General features: G+C 35.3%; 1 protein-coding gene across 7 annotated transcripts in view; it reads left to right on the top strand.

The window, feature by feature from the left end:
* The window catches only part of LOC127837211 (MOXD1 homolog 2-like), a 172,883-nt gene extending 150,322 nt beyond the window's left edge, over positions 1–22,561 (top strand). The window contains exons 1-11 of one of the 7 annotated variants that reach the window (XM_052364139.1): positions 8,426–8,574; positions 12,849–13,038; positions 16,452–16,584; positions 16,866–16,967; positions 17,146–17,325; positions 17,591–17,760; positions 17,994–18,237; positions 18,528–18,624; positions 18,888–19,051; positions 20,934–21,024; positions 21,457–22,561. In XM_052364139.1, coding sequence (XP_052220099.1) covers positions 8,564–8,574; positions 12,849–13,038; positions 16,452–16,584; positions 16,866–16,967; positions 17,146–17,325; positions 17,591–17,760; positions 17,994–18,237; positions 18,528–18,624; positions 18,888–19,051; positions 20,934–21,024; positions 21,457–21,814 — 1,740 coding nt within the window. In that variant the 5' untranslated portion in view covers positions 8,426–8,563 and the 3' untranslated portion in view covers positions 21,815–22,561. Of the gene's footprint in view, positions 1–8,425; positions 8,575–12,848; positions 13,039–16,451; positions 16,585–16,865; positions 16,968–17,145; positions 17,326–17,590; positions 17,761–17,993; positions 18,238–18,527; positions 18,625–18,887; positions 19,052–20,933; positions 21,025–21,456 lie in introns of those variants that run through there. The other 6 variants (XM_052364138.1, XM_052364135.1, XM_052364134.1 and 3 more) reach the window with 6 other exon arrangements.
* The last annotated feature ends 717 nt before the right edge of the window (positions 22,562–23,278 follow it).

The following is a 23,278-nucleotide window of genomic DNA, read 5'->3' as shown; positions in this document are numbered from 1 at the left end:
AAAGGAAATAACATAATTTTAATATTAATTTTACACTTAACAAATTGATCAGTTACGGTATTCTGCCCCAAGACATTGGGGAAAACATGCGCAATTTATACAATATGTTTATTTTATTTTCTGTTTTGATCAAGATTGTTCAAAGCGCAGAATATCAAAAAATTTGTTTTCGTAGTTGTAAAATATTTAAACCCAACGATTACAGCTTAGTCAATACTGTCATTGTAGACTATAACAATAAAACAGACAATTAATGGTGTATGTCGTAGAATGTGTTTTCTACACGGAAATGAAGAGGAGAAAAAGCGTCTCCGCATTAAAACATGCGTATGCAAGACAAATGAACCATGTGGGCGCAACACATAAAATTATAACTTGTATTGTATTTTAAAACATTTTGATGCGGAAAATCCGAATATCGTCCGATCAATTTGTTTAGGCCTAACTATTAGTATGTGTATTCAACACATTTGTAACATAATCATAAACATGTATATTACGAGGAAGCAGTATTTTTTTTATTTGTATCTGTAAAGGCAAATATGCATTTTCTTTAATATCTCAGAATTGATCCACATTAGAACGTATACACTTGGAATTAACGACGGTCATCATACCTATCGACCAAGTTCTTATATTTGCAATTTCGTCTATTTTGTCCATTACTCGATTTGAGAGTCTTTAGACAATGACAGAAGTATCTCTCGGTCCATAAAAGGGCCACCGCGATGTCTTATAAGCCGTTGTTATTCATGTTAATACCCCAGTGTATGTATTTGTCAGTTAACGCTCGACTGTGGCCATGGTGTTTGCACGCGCTCATTTTAATTAGTAATACTGACATTAGTTAAATATGGTGTTCTCAACAAAGTTTGTTGGTCAGTATTACTGGCTTTGTAGTTGAAATAATGTATATCGCCAAATATCGCTTGATGCGGTCATTGTGAAATCGCAATTCTTTAAGTTTTGAAAGAACGTCGCTTGCAATGAATTACCGTCTTTCTGTATTTAACCATATCAGATTTTGATGTCATAATTTTATAAGAACGGATGTGCGGTCATCAAGTGCCTAAATAACGATACGTTTCCGCTGTTTTTATATTTATAGGTCTTCAGTTTTAAGCCAGAGGGTGCTATTGGTTTTTCTTACATATTTTGCTTAGTTATTCTGCTTTTGAATGGGCGTCTTACCTGGACGTGTACTATTGACTGTCCCGATGTCGCCTTAGGGTTACAAACCGATGTTAGAGTTGTTTTGATATTAGTACACTAGCCAGAAGACAGAGCCTATATTTACGTTGATTACTGCTAGATTACTGAAATCGATCAGAAAACTCTTGCCCCGTATACACACGTTTGAGAAATACAAATGAAAGCGTAACTGCAAACTATTATATATATATATATATATATATATATATATATATATATATATATATATATATATATATATATATATATATATATATATATATATATATGAGTCGTGTTCTGAGAAAACTGGTCATAATGCATGTGCGTAAAGTGTCGTCCCAGATTAGCCTGTGAAGTCTGCACAGTCTAATCAGGGACGACACTTTCCTCTTTTATGATATTTTTCGTTTAAATGAAGTCTCTTTTAGCAAAAATCCAATTTAAGCGGAAAGTGTCGACCATGATTAGCCTGTGCGGTCTGCACAGGCTAATCTGGGATGACACTTTACGCACATGCATTATGCCCAGTATTATCAGAATGCGACTCATATTATAGAGACGTGTTCCATCTGTACATTCGTTTTTCGTCATAAAAGACTTATATTTATCTATTCTTACATGTTTAACCGAGATTGCCGTTTTCTTTTGAATGTACCTATTATTTATGTCAACACCAACAAAAGAAACTGTTAAACTACGGACTCTATTATCTTAAAAGTTTGGCATTTAAGTTTCAAGACCGGGACGATTTCGACAGATTTCTCCAGGAGCGGCGGAAATTTTAAGTACATACAATATATCCCCCGTGAAGAGCGTGAGATGTGTCCATCAAAACTAAGCCGATACACACAACTATTTTTCCCTTACATCCATCATTTGCCTATATAGCAATCAAACAAAACTTTTTTTGTACTAGCCGCTGGGACTCGCATTTCTGCTGTCGATTTATGATTATAACTAACATAAAAATCATCATCAAACCGTCAAGCATACATCACATACTACAATCTTTCTTCAGTCATCATACAGTGCATTTTATATAAATTTAGTTCAATACATATATCAATTATTCAATATCATATATAATTTCCATAATATCAAATATTAACAAATAACTATAAAAACAAGATGTTGACCGTACCAGTTCCCAAGGCTGAATGACCACTGTTAAACAATGCACGAATATCCTCTTGCTTCTACAGCGCCTGTAGCGGCAAATTCATACTGAAGGGAAAGTAATTATCGACTCATTCAATACATTTCAAACGTCGAAAATTTTATGTTCTACACTTACAGTAAATTATGCAACATCGTGTCGTCGAGACCGAACTCTGTTTTTCTTTGAACAGACTGACGTTGTTCCGAACTCAGTGAAGTCCCAGTGCGTGCGTGCGTGCGTGCGTGCGTGCGTGCGTGCGTGCGTGTGTGTGTGTGATTAAGTAAATTAGTAAGATAATGAGTGAGTGAGTGAGTGAGTGAGTGGATGTGTGATTGAGTGAGTGAGTGAGTGAGTGAGGGAGTGAGGGAGTGAATTAGTGAGTGAGAGAGTGAGTGAGTGAGTGAGTGAGTGAAAGAATGAAGAACAAACGAACGCATTAACGCTTGGGTGGATGTATTGATGAACGGACGGATGTATGGATAGATCGACGGCCGGGTGGTCGTAAGTACGCACGGACGATTTCTTGATGTTAGGATGGCAATTCACAGGAACGTCTTCCCCGCCCGTGATCAACTCGAACTGTCTATAGCTATATCTTGTTCATACTGAAATCAGATATCGAAGTTCATGTCCAACTTAATATAGACATGCGCTTGCGCACAGTTCTCCGTGACGTCATAACTAACCCATGCATGCATGTGATTGGTCATTTCAGTGACATCATACCTAATCCACTGCAGCTCCCGGTACAGCTGATACTTTCAACGTGACCGGTGGCAAAGGGCGGGATATGTATGTAATTCTGATAAATCATGAGCACTCTTGCGTTGTATGTGCGGAAGTTTTGGGTCATATAAAATGCGTAGCCAGAACTGTCTGCGAACGTTGAAACTAATATTGGATTGTTCCAGTGGAACTGAAATTAAAAGACAATTAGGTATTCGGATGATGTATTAATACTTGTAAAATGTTTTTCTTGGCATCAAAAGTTGTCACTTGTTAATATCGCTGAAGTAAGCAAGTAAATAAAAATGTAACATTATTTTCCAGTGGTCTTCAAAAGTCCGAGTTAATATCACGTCATTTGATTTCCTCGGAACAGTTCACAAATTACAATATTATATAATTATTTTGTCTTACTATTATATATGAGAGTTGAGATGTGTTCCGAGGTCAAGAATCACGTGATACTTTTGTCAACCGTGATCGCATACCTCCATGATCGCATATTTTAGTCCTCCAATCCCGACCTTGAAGCCCATGTTCTCGTGAAAACAGCCCAGTGGGTATCAAATGCCCATTAGGAAATCATTTCAATGCATTGGCAATTCATTGCGACACACAGTCCCGGTTGGTTCAGCGGACCAGGTGCGTTTTCTACCGGAAAACAAATATATCAGGGTTTAACGGACATTCACTGTTCCCATTTAAATGAAGTTTTTTTCGTGTCCACGTGTTGTTTGAGTATTTAACATTATATTCAGATACTGTGAAATTTAACTTAGAAACAATATGTTAAAAGTTTATACTCTGAAAACATTTTGAATTTAATTTCTGAAGCAGTGTTAGTGTATACATTGTATTTGCATCAATTAAAACATCTGACGTCTCCAATTACTTGCATTGTCCATAAATGAGCCATCGAAAAACTGTTTTCGCTTTAATCAATGTATACGGTTTCGTGAAACAATGAAACACATGTCCTATGGTAACCTCTCATCAAAGTGACCTTCGCCTACACTTACCAAGGCCCGGGCATCCATACACGAGTATGTGATGCATGATTTCAATGTCGTCGATGATTGGTTTACTAGCTATCAGGTGGTAGGTACTGTTCCCGGGTAATTGGATGTTCATGCACATGTACGTGGTCTCCTGGGACGGAACAGCAGTTCTCGGAAACCGGTACTCGAACTTCAACGTGTCTGTAAGCCAAATTTCGAAAAAGTTTATGAGGTCTTTCCGAGCCTGAGGCAGTATTATATGTAGACCCGGAATGACTTCCGTCACTCGTACGTAATTAGTTTACCAGACTCAAAAACGTTGAGCCGAATTTGAATATATCTACAATTTCTATATATGTGTTGTTACGGAGAAATTTTTAATTGTGTGGGGGTTGTGTGTATTGGGGAGAACCCGAAGTACCCGAAGACACCCCCCCCCTGTCCGGTATGGTGACATCCTATCCAACGGGGCTTGAACCCGGTCGCCAAGGTTAGAAACCACTGCACTAGACGGACAGCCCTGTCAGACAAAAAATACAGACGAATTCAAACTCATCGCAGAAGTGACTTCCCTTAAAGTTACCAAGAGAATCTCATTCCAGATGTGCAAGGATTATCAGTGCGTAACTATTTTTCCATATAATGCAATTAATTTAATTTTCTATAAAAAAGAAGACACTTTGCTTATCATGGAAACAGGGGATATATCTGATATATGATTGAACGAGTGATATGAACCGAGCTATGTCTGATAAATCAATTAAGCCATATGCAGGTTTTTAACATGCGGACATACACTTATGTGAACAGTGATGTTTATGTTGATGAAAATAAAGAAAGCAATTATATTACAGCTTAACTTCGCAAAGAAGGTGTTGCCAGTTTTGTTATAAAAATTATATTGTATACCTTATACACATACCATTTCTTTCTATAGCGGGGCACACCAATTTTCCGGTGTTTTGGCAAATTACAAACGCATTCTTTCCAGTGCATTTGCTGCTACCGATTGGTTCACTTACACCTACAAAAACGGAAAAATATAACAACAATAGAGTAAAAGCATGTGCTCATCGATATCATTATACATTATTTAAAATATTTTTCATGTGATAAATCCATAATTTTGTTCAAAGAAATACAATTCTTTATAATACTGTTCAGTACCGCTTTGAAAGAACCTACGTATTCTTACCATTGATTGTATTTATGTGTATTTGCATTCTTTAATGACTACTATTCGCTATTTAATGTTATATTATTTGTATTAGTCCTAATTGTCTGTCTGTCTGTCTGTCTGTCTGTCTGTCTGTCTGTCTGTCTGTCTGTCTGTCTTACTGTCTGTCTGTCTGTCTGTCTGTCTGTCTGTCTGTCTGTCTGTCTGTCTGTCTGTCTGTCTGTCTGTCTGTCTGTCTGTCTGTCTGTCTGTCTGTCTGTCTGTCTGTCTGTCTGTCTGTCTGTCTGTCTGTCTGTCTGTCTGTCTGTCTGTCTGTCTGTCTGTCTGTCTGTCTGTCTGTCTGTCTGTCTGTCTGTCTGTCTGTCTGTCTGTCTGTCTGTCTGTCTGTCTGTCTGTCTGTCTGTCTGTCTGTCTGTCTGTCTGTCTGTCTGTCCGTCCGTCCGTCCGTCCGTCCGTCCGTCCGTCCGTCCGTCCGTCCGTCCGTCCGTCCGTCCGTCCGTCCGTCCGTCCGTCCGTCCGTCCGTCCGTCCGTCCGTCCGTCCGTCCGTCCGTCCGTCCGTCCGTCCGCCCATCTGTCTGTATTCAATCCCAGAGCGAGGCTTACATATTAGTTATTCTGACTGCTTATTATAAAGCTAAATTAAAATATAAATATATAACTTAATGCGTCTCTGTTTAATAATACTGGAATAAACTCATGTAATATGGATAATTTTGAAGAAATGGATTGTATTGTTCTTAACTTCATCGGTGTGTGAACTGTTGGGAAAAAAATACGCCTTATTTGCAAATAAACCTAAACGGAATGCAGCAACATACAACGCCGTTAACATAGGGTCATTTACCCTGACCACGGGTTTAAATTTAAGCTCGTTCTGTGTCGGAACATCGTTATTCAGTTTAATCAACCGAGGGAAGTTTCAGTCAAATAAGAACGCTTGACCTGGTACGGGATTTTGAAAGGATTGTGTCATTTTTGTAGCTTGCTCATTCCTGAATACGATTATTACAACATTTTAACCTTTACCAATCGGTCAAGAAGTCGTGACAGTAGTGTGGTTTAAATGCTAAATATAAAATTTAAATAAGCTTATTGACAGTCTATAGGCGTCCTATTTTATAACCGGTGTAGTGTCCTCTTATACGAACCGGTACCGTTACTTCGCTGTACACACAATGCCATACGTTTAATACGCTCAATGATTTAAAATACTTAAAAATGATCGAGTGGTGCTACTTCAAATTACAGAGGGTAATTACAAAACTATGTTTGCATTCACTTATTCACTAATTTAAAACAGGCACAACACTGTCGTAAATGCTGTGTATGATTATGTAACAAAGTGATTATCGTTTTGAGCAAAATGTCTTTCGTGCCTCTTATATTGGATCTATGAGGCCTTATTCAGTCAAAATTATGAAATACCATTCGTACCAAGTATACTAGATTAAATATGTGAGTCACATAAATTTATGCTTGTCAAAGCGAACAAGTTTTATTTTATCTGGATTAGCAAAATGAACAAAGCCTGGTATAATTTGATATTTTAAAAATGACATGTAAAAACACCATAAAGGTAATTCACAGATAATTTGAAGTCTACTACCCATAGAATTGAAAATAGAATTGATGGTTGCACAGATTTAACCTTTTTAACAAAATATTGTGTTTCAACATGCCCCAGGCGGCGTCACTAAAACTCGTTCCATTCACAATTTATATCCAAAATACAAGAGCCGTGATCTGTAAAAAGGGGGTTAAATGCATGTGCGCACAGGCTAATCAGGGAAGACACTTTCCACCTAAACTGGGTTTTTGCTAAGAAGAGACTTTCTGTTAACGGAAAATACCACAAAAGCGGAAAGGTTCGTCCCTGATTAGCCTGTGCGGACTACACAAGCTAATCTGGGACGACACTTTACGCACATGCATTAAAACCCCTGTTCACGGAGCACGGTCCACAAGTGTATCAAACACGATTGTGAACATAGCAATTACCGATGTAATAAGAAAAATATTTGTTGCAAAAAGGAAGTCACTACTCAGTTTGAATAATTATATGCACCAATTAAAATTGAAATGACACAATGAAACTATTTTTTGCAAAGATCCTAAGGGACATCTGTACAGGTATTCAATTATAATATTCTGAATCAATTCTGGCGTCGCAATTTAAACATGAAAAGGGCCATACAAAAACGCCCCTTTAGTTATTGAAATTCAACTCAGAATGCAAACACTCTTTTCCATTATCTATTATAATAATGTTCCTATTCGAAATATGTACGTAGCAATCAACCCGTTAATATTGTTTAAATTTATCTGAAATATATCATATAATACCTTTATTCGTTATGCATAATATTTAAATAAGATAAATTAATGTTATCTTTAAAACTTAAAATATGTTCACAAATGCTCATTTTATATTATTTCGGATAGGTTTATCCTGAGTATAATAATTACCTCCGCTTTTCTTTTTTGTAATATTTTGTTTTCACAACTGCTCATACGTTTGGATGACTTTATAGTTAGTCTGTAATTGTATACGTATATCCGTATTACAATATCAGCCATCTACTGTAGTGCCTTTAACAGGGTGCAGAATCAACGGGGTTTTCAGGGCTTTACACACGGGCTGGGCAGAATGTAATCACACCGATAAGAACTTTAATTTTGCAAATATCTCAAGTTGTTAAAATACATTTGCAAAAATCTATAAAGCATAAAATACATTTTTGTCTTGCAGTTTGTGCCGATATCTTAAGGTATAAGAATAAATCCTTGAATAATCTGAAATCGGTGACAAAATTTAACGTTGCGTGAAGAATAACCGTGTACAATGAATGCAGTAAAAATGGATTTGTTAACAAGAACACATGCTTATTAAATAAAGGAATTCTGATCTATTGCGCATTTTCATAAGCAGTATAAAAATCTATAGTTCATGCACAAGTTGAAATTCTCAAGAAAACATGTTTAAAAAAGTTATTCAAAATAAAGCACAACTTACCGTCGTGTATAAATCAATTAAAGTTAAAAGGTGGAACCATAAAAAGTCACGTGATCCTGCACCCTGTTGATACCCGCATTCTTTAGTACAATTGGTCTTTAAAATCTTTTTACACCTACATGTATTGATGTTCCTATTTAATGCACCGTGTCCTCGTTAATGCAATTGCAAAATATCCCGTTTCACGCTTCATAGACAACGTAGCCGAAAGAAACCTGGCAAATACATAAAAGATTTCGCACAGTCATTTTGGATTGTTTGAAGTAGTTACATTTATAAACAACTATTGGGAACGATGTTTCTGAGGTAAAATTTCACATTTTTCTACTTTAGCTTGCTAATTATTATGGATTCATTGTGTATGCACCTTAGTTATATCAAAATCTTTGTGTAAAAGAGGGTATTTTGTTGTTTAAATGATTGTATTAAACCTTTTCATTCGCGTATTTACGATCATTGCACCTATTTAATATGCTTAAATCGAGAAGTAAAATGGTAAGACAGGCGTTCAAAGCTGTGGATATAGTAACTGTTGTTGTTGCTTTTTATTTGAGATCGGACAAAATGATGTTTTGACATTAAAATGTTTTTATTCAAATAGGGTTACAGTACTTCCACAAATAACGACATTTTAAATCCATTAAAAGAAATATTAAATAGATTTAATCTTATATCACTTTTCTATGGAGAGAAAGTTGGTTCCTTTTTCCTAGATCCTTATTCGAATAAGGAATAAGGAACTTAACATACTTGATATAGGGTTTTAAAGAAAAATAAGGCATACAATTCTAACGTTAATCAAAACAAAATAACTCGAATACATTTACTTTATGTATTACGTTACATGTTCATGTTTCTTTTTCGCGCTTTCATAGGATTTCTTGTTTAAACCGAATTGATATATTGTAATTCGAATACCAACTTCACATAATCAAAACCTAAAGCATATACCATTATTTTATATGTATGTGATATAAAAGTGCAGTCTCGTACATTTCAACATGTCTGTTTTTATTATCTAATCCAGTTCCTTTTTCGCGGCTTAATAAGGAAAAAGGAACCAGTTCCTTATTCAAGCCGAATAAGCAACTGGCATTGTCTTACTTAAACATCAACGAAATTGATCCAAAGTTGACCACATATAAAATAAACATCATTATATATAGGTTGCATATTTAAAATAATAATTGCAATACATTTCGGATATGTTATATTTTAGATGGTATGTGGGTTATTTAAGCATGGCTATGTAATATGGACGTATTATGTCACAATTCTTTTTATATTCTATTTGACGAAATACGCTGAAAACAAGTATTATGAAGAAGGTAATAAAAAAATGATATTGCCTTACTCAAACATAAATTAAAATTAATTAAATAATATTAAATGTCGATGAAAATCATGGTTTATGTAGGTTCGAAGTGAAAAATATTTATTGCAATATATTTCTACCTAGTATTATTTAATAATAACACATTTTCTTATTCAGTGCGAAAAATGAATAAGGAATTGGTTCATATTCCTTATTCAAATCGAATAAGAAACTGGTATTTTCATACTTAACAATATATTAAAATGAACCAAAGGGACCAAAAACCAAAAAAAAATCAAATAAATCATTGTAAATGTAGGTTGGGTATCAAAAACATTAATTGCAGCACATCTCTACTAAGTTTCATTTCATGGTATTCTAGTTCCATATTCGGATTAAAAAAGGAAAAATGATCTAGTTCCTTATTCCTTATTCAAATCGAATAAGGAATTGGCATTTTCATACTAAACAAAATATTAAAATGAACCAAAGAGGCCAATAAATCAATGAAAATCATTGTTAATATAGATTAGGTATCAAACACATTAAATGCAGTATAACTCTACTAAATTTCATTAAATGTTAACCTAGTTCCTAATTCGATTGAAAAAGGAATAAGGAACTGGTTCATTATTCCTTATTCAAACCTAGTTCCTTATTCGGATTGAAAAATGAACAAGGAACAGGTTCCTTATTCCTTATTCAAACAGAATAAGGAACTATGTTATCATTAAATAAAACAAAGTTAAAATTTTCTGCTATTAATATTGTTTACACCCGACATACATTTACAATAATTTTCGTTGAGTTATTCGTCTCGTTGGTTCATTTTAATTTATAATTTATAGAAAGAACATTCCAGTTTCTATTTCGATTTGAATAGGGAATAAGGAACCAGTTCCTTATTCCTTATTCAAACTGAATAAGGAACTGGATTATCATTACTTAAATCATCGTATAAATGTATTGCAATTAGTATTTTAAATATACAAACGATATATAAATAATATGTTCATTTATATGTGGTTAACTTTGGATCAATTTCATTGATGTTTAAGTAAGAAAATTCCATTTCCTTATTCGGCTTGAATAAGGAATAAGGAACTGGTTGCCTTTTCCTTATTCAGCCGCGAATAAGGAACTGGGTTATAAATAACAACAAAACATATTTAAATGTACAAGATTGCACTTTTATATCACATACATGTAAAGTAATAGTATATGCTTTAGATTTTGTCGATGTGAAGTTAGTATTTGATTAGAAAATATCGGTTCGGTATAAACAAGAAATCCTATGCAAGCGCGAAGAAGACACATGAATATGTAACGTTATACATAATGTAAATGTATTCGAGTTATTTTGTTTTGATTTACTTCAGAAATGTTTGCATTATTGTTTTAAACCCTGAAACAAATGTGTAACGCGTGAATAAGGAATAAGGAACAGTTCTTTATTATTTAGTCTAATAATGAATATGGAACTAGGAAAAAAGGAAGCAACTTACTCTCCATCAGCTTTCTAGCTATCTAGTTCTCGTTGGTATTTTATAATTGTTTATGCATACATATACTTAAATGACCGTTGTATTCGTGTCCAGTTGTGATGTAGGAGTTTTCTTTCAGACATATCATCCACCGCAATTAAATGAAATAAACACAGGCCGCGGGATGCTAAAAGGACCAATAATAAAGCAACACACGCTTGACAAGTTTTCGGATGTAATAAAAGGACTCGCGAAGGTTGATGTTTATGTATCAGAATCCGGTGTTATTGGTCGATAATTGAATAAACATAAACGTTCTAAAATAGTTGAAAACTTAATTGTAAATGACATTTACTGTCTTGCATTTTTTTAATAGTTTCCTCAACATTTTAACATTTGTCAAAGACTCAAATATTGTATATATCCTCAGAAGCGCTCCTTCACTTAATTGTGCACACGTACTTATCATAAAAGTAAACATAATAATAGAACCGCCAACATTTTACGGCTGTCAAGGTCCAAGTGAGCGGTTAATAAACGACGTTTCACTTGATTGAACATACTTATGATTTAATATACAAGTAACTTGGCAAGAACTTAATCGATCACACCCATTATCCGCTGTGATGTCGACAACGGCCCTGTCAGCCTGAGAGATGCTAGGGTGTTATATTCTGTAGGAAAAAAAGACACAAAACGATATGTATTACTTATACCAGATATTGACTAAAGCTAACTTCATTTTTCCTTATATAAGCGCATTTATAGGTCGGCACATATTAAACAAAGAGGAGTGGAAATGAACAAGTAATATCGTGAGTTGCATGGTTCCGGGCTCATTTATTGCTATAAATACGGTATTATTGAGTATGTGGGATCACTGCTAACCGTTCATTGAATCGATAGGCACTATTTATAAACACGATATAGTTGGCTCAATACATCTATATCGACTCGGTCATATTTGTATTGGTTCTTATTTGCATTTGCAGCATACACGTACACAGTATATTTATGTTGTTTTAACTTTGAACACATAACAATAGTTTTCAATTAAACCTTAAAGGTACATATTCACAGTGTTTCAAAATTTCAATTATCAATTAAATGTCGTAGATTCAAAAACGAAAGTAAATATTATTATAAAATCGACATGTATAATATAATATAATCGTTGAAAAAAGTCTCTGTAAAATAACTTAAAAGGACGCATCATATTCATTATGCTGAAAAAGCCTGGTACCAGCGCTCTAGATTGATCGCTTAGGGCAAAAGTAAGAATGAATAAAATAGCCAATGCTTTATTCATACGTGTTGTATTAACGTATGTATCATATAAGGCTTCTCCAAAAACCGTTGCTTTTGCAGTGTGTACTTTCAATGGTTTTTTTTTCAAAGTACGAAATAATGTATAGAAGATCATTCATTGTTTACATTAGTGTTTCATGTATTCCGAGGGTAAAACGTATCCAATTGCATGGTCGAAATAAATTTGGTTCTAATTGTTTATCTTTGAAATGCTCTATTGAGCAAAACATTGAAACACTCTTGTCGTATTTACAATGGAGTATATTTGAATAAGCGTATCTTTAAATATTTATACTGGCAATAGCGTTGGCGATTTGACAATTTAGCATTGATCCAATAATATTTTCATCCTATACTTATAAATGCGAAAAAAAATATATCTGTATTTGAAATATTTAGACAAGCGCGGATTTCGAGCAGAGAGTTTAGGTAAACATAGTTTAACGACAACTTCTATTAACCGGTCTTTTCAGGTTAGCAGTTTTAGCGTTATGTATGACAAGTGTCCACGCCTACCCTAGCTACAGAGACAACATTCCAAACGGGTACAACGTTTCCAACCCTTGTGACAACAGTAAGAAATGGGACGGGGTCGGTCATGAAAATCCCGGGGGTGCGGGCACCAGAAATCCGTTTGGAAATGACTTTGAAATTAACAATAAGGTACTACTATAACCAACAAAGCCACTTCCATCCTCTGTGCCACCAACACCGCCATAACCAACATCAACAATACAACTACCATCCCAATCATTTTTGTTTGCTAGTATTACACCTGCTACTAATTGTAACATCACTTTCTCTGTTGAACTACTATAATACCTAATAGTACTGTAATCATCACTTCTTCTTTTGTCACTACACAGCGTTCTATATAATCTGCGTTATCAGCGTAATATACGCGTTAGAAATATCAAGATACGCCCAATGTATCTTTTCCGTACGTACATGTAAGCAAGCCAATATGTACATACGCAAATGATGAAAAATCTCTGCGTACAACGTCAACATAAAACATACACAACTGATTGTATTTGGCCAAAATATGACACTGGTTATCGTTACAATTAGAGCAAATTTTTGTGCTGGATTATAGAATTAGTTAGCCAGTCGGTATGTATACTCTGTATCAACTAGACGCATGAAAAATTTAATATTGATTTTTGTAACAGACAGTCAAACGCGTATGTGTTTATTAAATTACATGAAGAGGTCTGCATGGCTTCTTCGAAGCCAAAACAAATTACTTCTCAAAGTAAAATTGATTCTTTTCATACGGCAAAAGTTGTATCGAGTAAAACATTGTACTGTCAATACTAAACGATTAAATTTCCTCTGTTTTCAAATAAAAAAGAACACACTTAAACGCTTCTAAAACAACCGTTGACAGTTGGCCATTTTTTTCCGTGGCTCACGGTGGTGGACGATAAGGACGAAGTTAGTCTTAAATGTAAAATCTGCCATCAGTAAAAAAACACAAAAACACTTTAAGAAACCTATTACTATGAAGGAATGCACATAGTTAATGGTTTATTGTGTTAAACGTGATTAAAAAGTGTGTCTGTACTACTCTTGTTATAAAATATTCTTGTTTTAATTTTAGCAAATTACCCTTCAAGCAAGGCAAAATTTGACCATTTACCCCCATGCTTTGAAAAGTGTTTTTTTTTACCCGCATGGGTCAAAAGTTATCTATAACGCTGCCTGCATTAAACTTGTATTACACCTACTACATTTTTTAATCAACACCACTATTTATTTCGTTCTACTGTTACACATATAACTGTTGTTAACATCACTTTGTCTTTTGTACTACTATTTCATGTACTTCTGTTGTATTACTTTTACACTTTATTCTACTGCTAACATCACTACACGTAGTGTACTAACAATACACCTACCACTACTGTTAACATCACTACTTCTAGTGTGTTACTAATACACTAACGTCTACTGTAAACATCACTTCTTCGGTTGTACTACTATTACACCTTCTACTACTGCAAACCTCACTACGTATATTCTAATTCTATTACACCTTCTAATACTGTAAATACCACTTATTCGATTGTTCTTCTATTACACATTCTAATACTGTAAACACCACTTCGATTATTCTTCTATTACACAAACAACTACTACTGTAAACACCACTTCTTCTATTGTTCTTCTATTACACCTACTACTACTGTCAACACCACTTTCTCGATTGTACTTTTATTACAACTACTACTACTGTAAACACCACTACTTCTATTGTACTACTATTACACCTTCTACACCACTAATTCCATTGTACTACTACTACACCTTCTACTGTAACTATCACTACTTCTATTGTACTACTATTACACCTACTACTACTGTAAACACCACTTCTTCGATTGTTCTTCTATTACACTTACTTCTACTGTAAACACTACTTCTTCTATTGAACTACCATTTTACCTACTACTGATAACACTACTAATTCAATAGAACTACTATTACACCTACTACTGTAAACACAACTACTTTTATTGTACTACTATTATACCTACTACTGTAAACACCACTGCTTCTATTGTTCTACTTTTACACCTAATACTGTCAACACCACTACTTCCATTGAACTACTATTACACCATATACTACTGTAAACACCACTTCTTCCATTGTACTACTTTTTCACCTACTACTGTAAACACCACAACTTCCATTGTACTACTACTACATCTACTACTGTAACCATCACTACTTCCCCCTTTGCTATTTTCTTTGTTTGTAGGGGACATAGAAATGATTTTACAACATAATATAGAGTCCGGATTAATTATTGACGATGTTTTACTTCTATTACTCCTTTTCGCCGATGATATGGCCATATTGAGTAAAAATCCTGAAGAAGTACAAACCCATTTGGATAATCTGCTTGTGTATTGTAATACTTGGGGCCTTAAAGTAAACACTTCAAAAACTAAATATATGGTTTTCCGTAAGAGGGGCCGCCTACGCTAAAATGAGACATGGACATACGATGGCAAAATCATCGAAACAGTTGATAACTTTAATTATTTAGGTACTGTTTTACATTATACAGGTCGTTTCACATTCAACCAAGAACATTTAGTAGGTAAAGTCCTTACGGCTATGAATACTTTGCTATGCAAGTGTAAAATGTATGATCTAAAACCTCAAACACTTTTCCAGTTATTTGATGTATTTGTTGGTTCTATTCTTAACTATGCCTCAGAAATATGGGGTTTTACAAAGTCTTAAGAAATAGAACGTATCCATTTAAAGTTCTGTAAACGAATGCTACAAGTAAGACTCAACAGTTGTAACGCATGTGTTTATGGGGAGTTGGATAGATACCCACTGTACATAAATCGTTTTATAAGAGTGTTAAAATATTGGTTTAACATTAGATTAAGTGATAATATTATTCTCCATACTGTGTATAATATGAATGTTGAAGAGTGTCATAAAGGAAGCATCAATTGGGTCTCACATATTAAACAGTTGTTAAACGATTATGGTTATGGATATGTTTTAATAACCCTAGCTCTGTGTGTGTTAATTCTTTTATATGCCAGTTTAGAAATAGACTTATAGATACATTTAAACAAGAATGGTTTAGTACATTAAGTAACAGCCCCGTATTAGACATGTACAGAGTTTTTAAACCTACATTTGTATACGAATCTTATTTGGATTTGTTACCAAGTAGTTTGCGTATCCAATTTGTTAAGTTAAGAATTTCTGTTCACTCACTGAGAATCCAAACTGGGAGGTTTCTACTGTTAACATTACAACTTTTATCGTACTACTATAATACCATCTAGTACTGTTTACATCACAAATTCTATTGTACTTCTATTACACCAACTAGTACTGTTTATACCACTACTTCTATTGTACTTCTATTACACCAACTAGTACTGTTTACATCACTAATTATTTTTTTATGTACTGCTCTGTATTTTTCTGCTTGATCTTACTGTACTTATGATTCTTCTACTTCAGTACCAGCAATTTCGCTTTTGTGGAAGTTTGAAAATCAAAACCATTGTCGATTTACAATTCTTTACCTTAAGGTTTGGGACGCCGCATTTTGCCGGAAGGACTCCGACGGAGATGGACGGACGAACGGAGAAGAATTGGGAGACCCTAACTGCGTCTGGAGGAAGGGGTCGGCCCGTCAGGTTACAACTGGGATTACACATCCCGGTACAGTATAATCAAGTTAAGGCTTTATTTTCCTTATTTACGGTTATTCATTCGTTCTTGATATGTCAAAAGGAACCGACCAGCACGAACGCATTTAGTGTCTTAGTATATTGACCTGTTATTGAAATGACAGGATTTTGTTTCACAAGCTGGTTTATGAATTTATTATATAATTGCTATTAATTTTGTACAATCTTCCGTATGATAATTAGTGTATACATTCAGCATTTTATGTAAGATATTGCTTATGTAAATAGAATTGATTTTTTAATTTTTTAAAGGAGTGTGTGAACCGATTGGAAGCAGTCAATGCGTCGGAAAGAATGCCTTTGTGGATTGCCAAAACACAGGCGAATTTGTGTGCCCCGCCATCCATAATGCCGGTATAAGCATTCAACAATGCATCTGTAATATTTTCATAATTTTCTTGACGTATAAACTTGAATGAAGCATAGTATTTTTACGCTATCTTTTACGAATATTTTAACGTCAGATTTGCACCAATAGAAATGACGTCATAAAATTACAGTATCAACTATACCGATATTTCTGTTCCCACAGACACGGTGAAGTTCGAATACAGGTTCCCGAAGACTGCCGTTCCTGACAAGGAGACCACGTACATGTGTATGAACATTAAACTTCCTATTGAAAAGACGTATCACATGATCGCAAGTGAACCAATCATCGACAATATTGACGTTATGCATCACGTGGTCATTTACGGTTGTCCTGGTTTAGGTATGTGTTTACTCTTGCATAAACGACATAAGACTTCGATGTTTATGTACTTGAAATGTAATACTTTATGCAGAGGAAACACATAATAAGCACGTAGATCTAAAAGAGTTGCTTTGATGTTACTTTGACAAGTCATGTACAATTCAGAATTCTATTTTTATGTTGGGCCAGTGTTTCTCTGATCGAGAGGAACCTCGTCTCAACATATATACTTGTAAATGTGGTATGCTTATTCAGGATAGACACGTTTTTTGATTGCTCACAGAAACCGCCCCAGGGCCGCTAGACAAACCGGCTGAATGTGGCAGAATGAAGACCCAGTGCTCGGAAATAATTTCTCTGTGGGGTGCAGGCGGTAGAGGGCAGTGTTTCAACGAAAACATGGGGTTTTTGGTTGGGGCAGCGCGCAGTGGGTTGAAATACGCTATCATCGAGGTAAACATCTTCATTTGAAGCCGACGCAACATATCAGCCCTTCGATATAAAGGCATATGATTCCCTTTTTGAAATAAATAAACGATGCATGTCGATTTTAAAGGTCTACACATACAGGATTGTTAATGCTATGATACAATGTTACACATATCTTACCGTATGCAGGAAATATATCGCATGAATAGACAACAAATCCGTTGATAATTTATCCGTCAGTTTTTTTTTTCTAAAAGCTTCACTGGAATAATCCGATGTTAATGTCCACATTCAACGACAGTTCAGGCTACATATTTTACATGACCGAAAATCTCCGCCCCCACAACGCCGGCGTGCTAACGATTGGCCAGGCATATTTTCTAATCCCGCCCTTTACCGATGGTCACGTGGAGGTTGGCACATTGCCAGCCACGTGTAGCAGACAGCTTATGACTGGTGACATTAACGTGGCTTCAGCTAACAACCACATGCATCTTATAGGTATATTTATTAAATAAACTGCTACTGGTTCACTGGTTGCTTTCATAAGAATGACCTCGATTGTATTATAAGGTTTATACTTATTGAATAAATGCTGCAGACAACGAACTCTTGGTTTTTGAAATTGCTTATTCTATGGTGGACACTGTGATTCATTATGTTACTATTATATCATTTAAATGTAATTGTGAGGTTAATGGTTATGTGATGGTCGTGTATTTTTGTGCGTATGCACATTTTCATTTACTAGATAACTAATTTCAAAGTCGGTCCAATATGAATTATTTCAGGCAAGGCGCAGATTACAGAGTTGATCAGGAACGGAAGCAGGGTCCAATTTTTGGCTAACGACGATGTCTATGAATATAACTCACCAAAGACTTTCAGGTAGTATATGTGGAAACAGTTGACAGGCCTTGTTTAACGAGACATTTTTTTTAATCCTCGAGTCCATCCAATATCCTTTTCTCGTGTTCAATCAGGATCTATTGCAAATTTAAAAGATTCAAATAATTAACAGGAATAATGTAATGGGAACTCCAAGAAATATGTTTATAATAAATCTCTAAATTAACCGGTTTTATAGTAAGATAAATATATTGTTGTGTGAATAACAATATATGTTAAATGCACTTTATTGGAATCAACAGTTTTGCGGACCCAGTTGTAGTACATCCCGGCGACGAGTTAAAAACCACCTGCGTGTTCGATTCCAGACAGCGTGAGCTTACCACGTTTAACGGGCAGGCGACTCAGGACGAAATGTGCTTTGCTTTCCTAACCTACTACCCGAAAGAAAACATGAAAACAACAGGTACGCATTAAAACCATAAGAAATAAGGTCGCCGTGGCGTAATGGATATGGTGTCCGCCAAGCGACCGTGAGGTCACGGGTTCGATCCCCACTAGGGAGAGTTCTTTAGATCTCCCCAAAGACACCAAGTACTGGTTATAGGTCCAGGAAACGGACTTGAGAGCATTTCAATAAGCTTTCTATGCAATCGAGCTAAAAGAAATAGATTTAAACTAACCATAAGAAATGAATGTTTTTATTCAAACGTATAACTACCAGTTATGTACCATGGGAATAAGAACGTTGATCCTCAGACACTTGATATATTTGACGGGAATCAGAACTTAAAGCATCACAAATTGGTCGCATTGCATGGTAATCAGAACTAAGAAACTCACACATTTGCAATACACAATGGGAATCATTACTTACATGATCCCACATTAGCAAGGTACGATTGGAATAAGAACTCACATCAACACACATATGAAATTTACCATGGGTACCAGTAGTATAATTATCGCAAAAAGGTAAGGTACAAAGTCGAAGTAAAAACATAAGATAATCATACATTTGCGCAGTACAATTAGAATAAAGACTTAGATCATAACACATTTGCAATTTGTAATGGAAATTAGAATTGTGACACATACACACATGAGATGTGCAATTGGAATTAGAACATAACACATTCAATATAAGATGGTTATCATAACTTAGATTATTACATATTTGAAATGTACGTGGGAATCAGAACTAAGATCGTCACCAATCTGCGATGCGTAGTTTGAAATCAGAATAAGATCATATCACATTTCCAATATGCATATGGAATTAAGGCTTTGATCGTCACACATTTGCAATATTTAATATTGGAATCAGAACTTAGATAATCACTTATATAAGAGCCTGAATCATAGCATAATCAAACTCAAACTGGATTTACCACCTACATGACTTTGAAAAATATTTACATTCCGTTAGTGAAGATAAGAAGGAGCACCTTCACAAAAATTCCGATATGCAATAGCAAAACCCCACACGTGTTTATAAGGATCGTCTAATAAATGTCGAAACTAACTAGGATCATCCCATAAATGTCGAAATCATTAGGACCGTCCAATAAATATCAAAGCTAACTAGGGGCTTTTAATAAATATCGATTCGAACATGGATCGTCCCAGTAATGTAAATGCGAACTAATCGTCTCATTAAGGCCGGAATTCAAATAAAGATAGACTAATAAAGGTTGATAATATAGGTCCCATATATGTTGGTACTTAACGGTCCTTCCCGAATATCGATAGCAACTAAATATACGTGTGAACTAGGATCATCCTAAAATGTATATATGACCTAGAATCGTTCCAAAAGTATCGACACTGACACGGATAGCCTCATGAATGTCGATGCATACATATCGATGTAAGTGGTATTTTCCCATAAATGTAGATAACCACAAGTCTGACCCGTCGAAAGAAAATATTATTACCTCGTAAGTTAAGATACAGACATAAACCATTACATGGCTAAGCTAAAACCAAGGATCATCTCATACATGTCAATAATGCATTGTTATGTCCCATACGAAACAAGGCACATGTTGATAACCAATATTCAACAGTACGTATGTTAAAGTTTAAACATATTCATTTAAGCTCGATTGCATCGAACGACTATGGCTTATTTCAACCGTTTTCTGGGGAAACCCTTTACTTGGCGTCCTTTGAGAGATCTAAACAGCGTTTCCGCAATTGGGATCAAACCCGTGACCTCTCGATCGTTATGCGGACACAATATCCATTACGTGACGACGGCATTTTAATGTGATCGATAATGACGTCATTGGCGACAAATATTTCACAATGTATACGTTAACGATGGCATTTTTATAACGTTTTAGTGGCAGCGTCGTGGAAGAGCCTCGACGCCTGCGATTGGTCCATGGGCCCAGTGAGAAAAGGCTGCAACTTCACTCAGATTATTAATCCAGCGTAAGATATATATTTTTATACCGATGGAAGCTTTATATTGTATCATTATTTGTTCCTGTGCTTGTTTATTTATTAAACTAGCTTTCGTTATATCGTGATATGAATGCAATACTGTAAAAACGGTGAAAACTCCAACTACAAAAACATAAATATACAAATGTGTAAGACAAACTTGTTAATAGAATTTTTGGATCTTTCGAATGCAAAGTTTGAAATACATGTACACAAATAATTACATACGTTTGGGAACATTACTAGTATACTGATTAAAACTTAATCAACAAGTTTGATATTTCATTCTTATATACTACATAAATCACTATTTGATTACACAACGTGAAATCGCGTTTCTTTACTGATAATAACTTGTTTCGGATAGACTATATAAATGTTCAATTTATTTCTCACCGTTAAATAACGTTTATTTCACAGCGACCCCGAAACGGCGCAGATACACGCGATGATTGCCGCGAAATGCAGCCCCTTTGTGTGCCGACATGAGTGTCTCGCCTACGTAAAAGAGCTCCAGAAGCATCCGTGTTTCCAAGGCGATGTGTACGAAATGTTTCAATTTTCAGCGTTGCGAGTCCAAAGCAACAGTGAGTACCGTGCGAAGATGACCTACTTTTTTGCCCAGCTGGATTCGTGCGACTGGGAGCTGTGGCAAGAGGGCAATGGTCATACCGGGGATGCTGGCGGACCTATTTCCGTTGGGACGTCACGACGCCTATCGCTGTCGACCGTCATAGCATCGGCGCTCATTCCTCTCTCATTTGCGATATACATATAGATGTGTTAGAAATACGAATTCGGAGTTGTGATGTTTGCTTATATTATTGCATTAAATATTAAGTATCTAATGGTTTCGTACATATTGACACATAACAAACAAGCGTAACCAGGGCCCGTATTCACAAAGCTTCTTATAGTAAAACTTACGGAAATTAATAACATTCTTAAAGTTTCTGGCTATGTTTTTATTTTTAGGTATTGTATATATTATGTTTTAAGTTAATATTGTTACATCGATTCATATATAACTCTTGTGTAAAAGAGGACGTCAGATTTCTTAAAGAAGACTTGATAACAAATTGTCCTTTTAGTGCCACTTCGGTTTCAATTTCCTTAAGGGGCTTTGTAGATATCTGCCCACATAAAAACAGAGATTTTTGTGGATGCAACATAGTCTTGGTGATAGATACGTTAATTGATAAGGTTTTCTCAACGACATAAATGAAGCCGTGATGTATCAAGGATAAGAATCTGCCATAACAGTTCACGGATTCAATAGTTTTCATTGTTATGTTTTGTAAAAGACGTTCTCTATGATTTCTGTTCTTTAATACCGTTTAGTTTTAGGAAATATATTATCTTAAAGTAAAGATGAATTATGTTTTGTATTTGAATTAACAGTAAAATTGAATATATTCCTATATAGCGAAGACTTTATTTATAGTCTACTGTAATTACCTATTTAAAATTTCTTCATAGTCTGCACGAACAATTTCCAAAACAAATAAAGAAAAATCATCACGTGTATGTGTGTCTTCTTTATATATAATATTAGCCGCGCTCTGTGAAAAGGGAGTTTAATACATTTGCGTAAAGTGTCGCCTCACATGTGCAGTCCGCACCGGCTAATCAGGGACGACATTTTTCGCGTTATTGATATTTTTTGTTACTTATTTTCCTTCTTATCAAAAACATCCAGTTCAGGCGTAAAGTAACGGCCCTGTTAAGTCTGTGCGGACTGCATTAAACCCATTTTCTCAGAACTGGAGTTTTGCTGAGAAGAAGCGTTCTTTATACGAAAAAAATCATAAAAGCGCAAAGTGCCGTCCCTGATTAGCATGTGCGGCGACACTTAACGCACTTGCATTAAACCCCCCATTTTCACAGAGCATGGCCCATTTGTAATCATTTTGTTTCGCTTCGTTCAGGACACGGACTTTGTCCCCTCGATCAGCACTCGTACCTTTTCAACTCAACTCACGAAACATGGAACAAACTTTGAATTGAATGGCTGGAATATCTATCTATATAGTTCTGTTTTTACCGAATGCATTTTATATTTGGAGAGGTGTTCTGCTGTTTGATAAAAAAAAGTACCCAACGGAGACCCCGCATGTCCGGTGACCACCAACCAGACCCACTTGCACCGTGCGTGGGAATTCGGGTCGCCAAGGTAAGAGTCGCGTGTACCAACCACGGCGCTAACCGGAGTGCCGGTTATCCGCTGGATATCCCGATTTAT

Source organism: Dreissena polymorpha, chromosome 7 (genome assembly GCF_020536995.1).
Source record: "Dreissena polymorpha isolate Duluth1 chromosome 7, UMN_Dpol_1.0, whole genome shotgun sequence".
NCBI classification, from domain to species: Eukaryota; Metazoa; Mollusca; class Bivalvia; order Myida; family Dreissenidae; genus Dreissena; species Dreissena polymorpha.
This window is presented reverse-complemented; position numbering and strand designations above follow the sequence as displayed.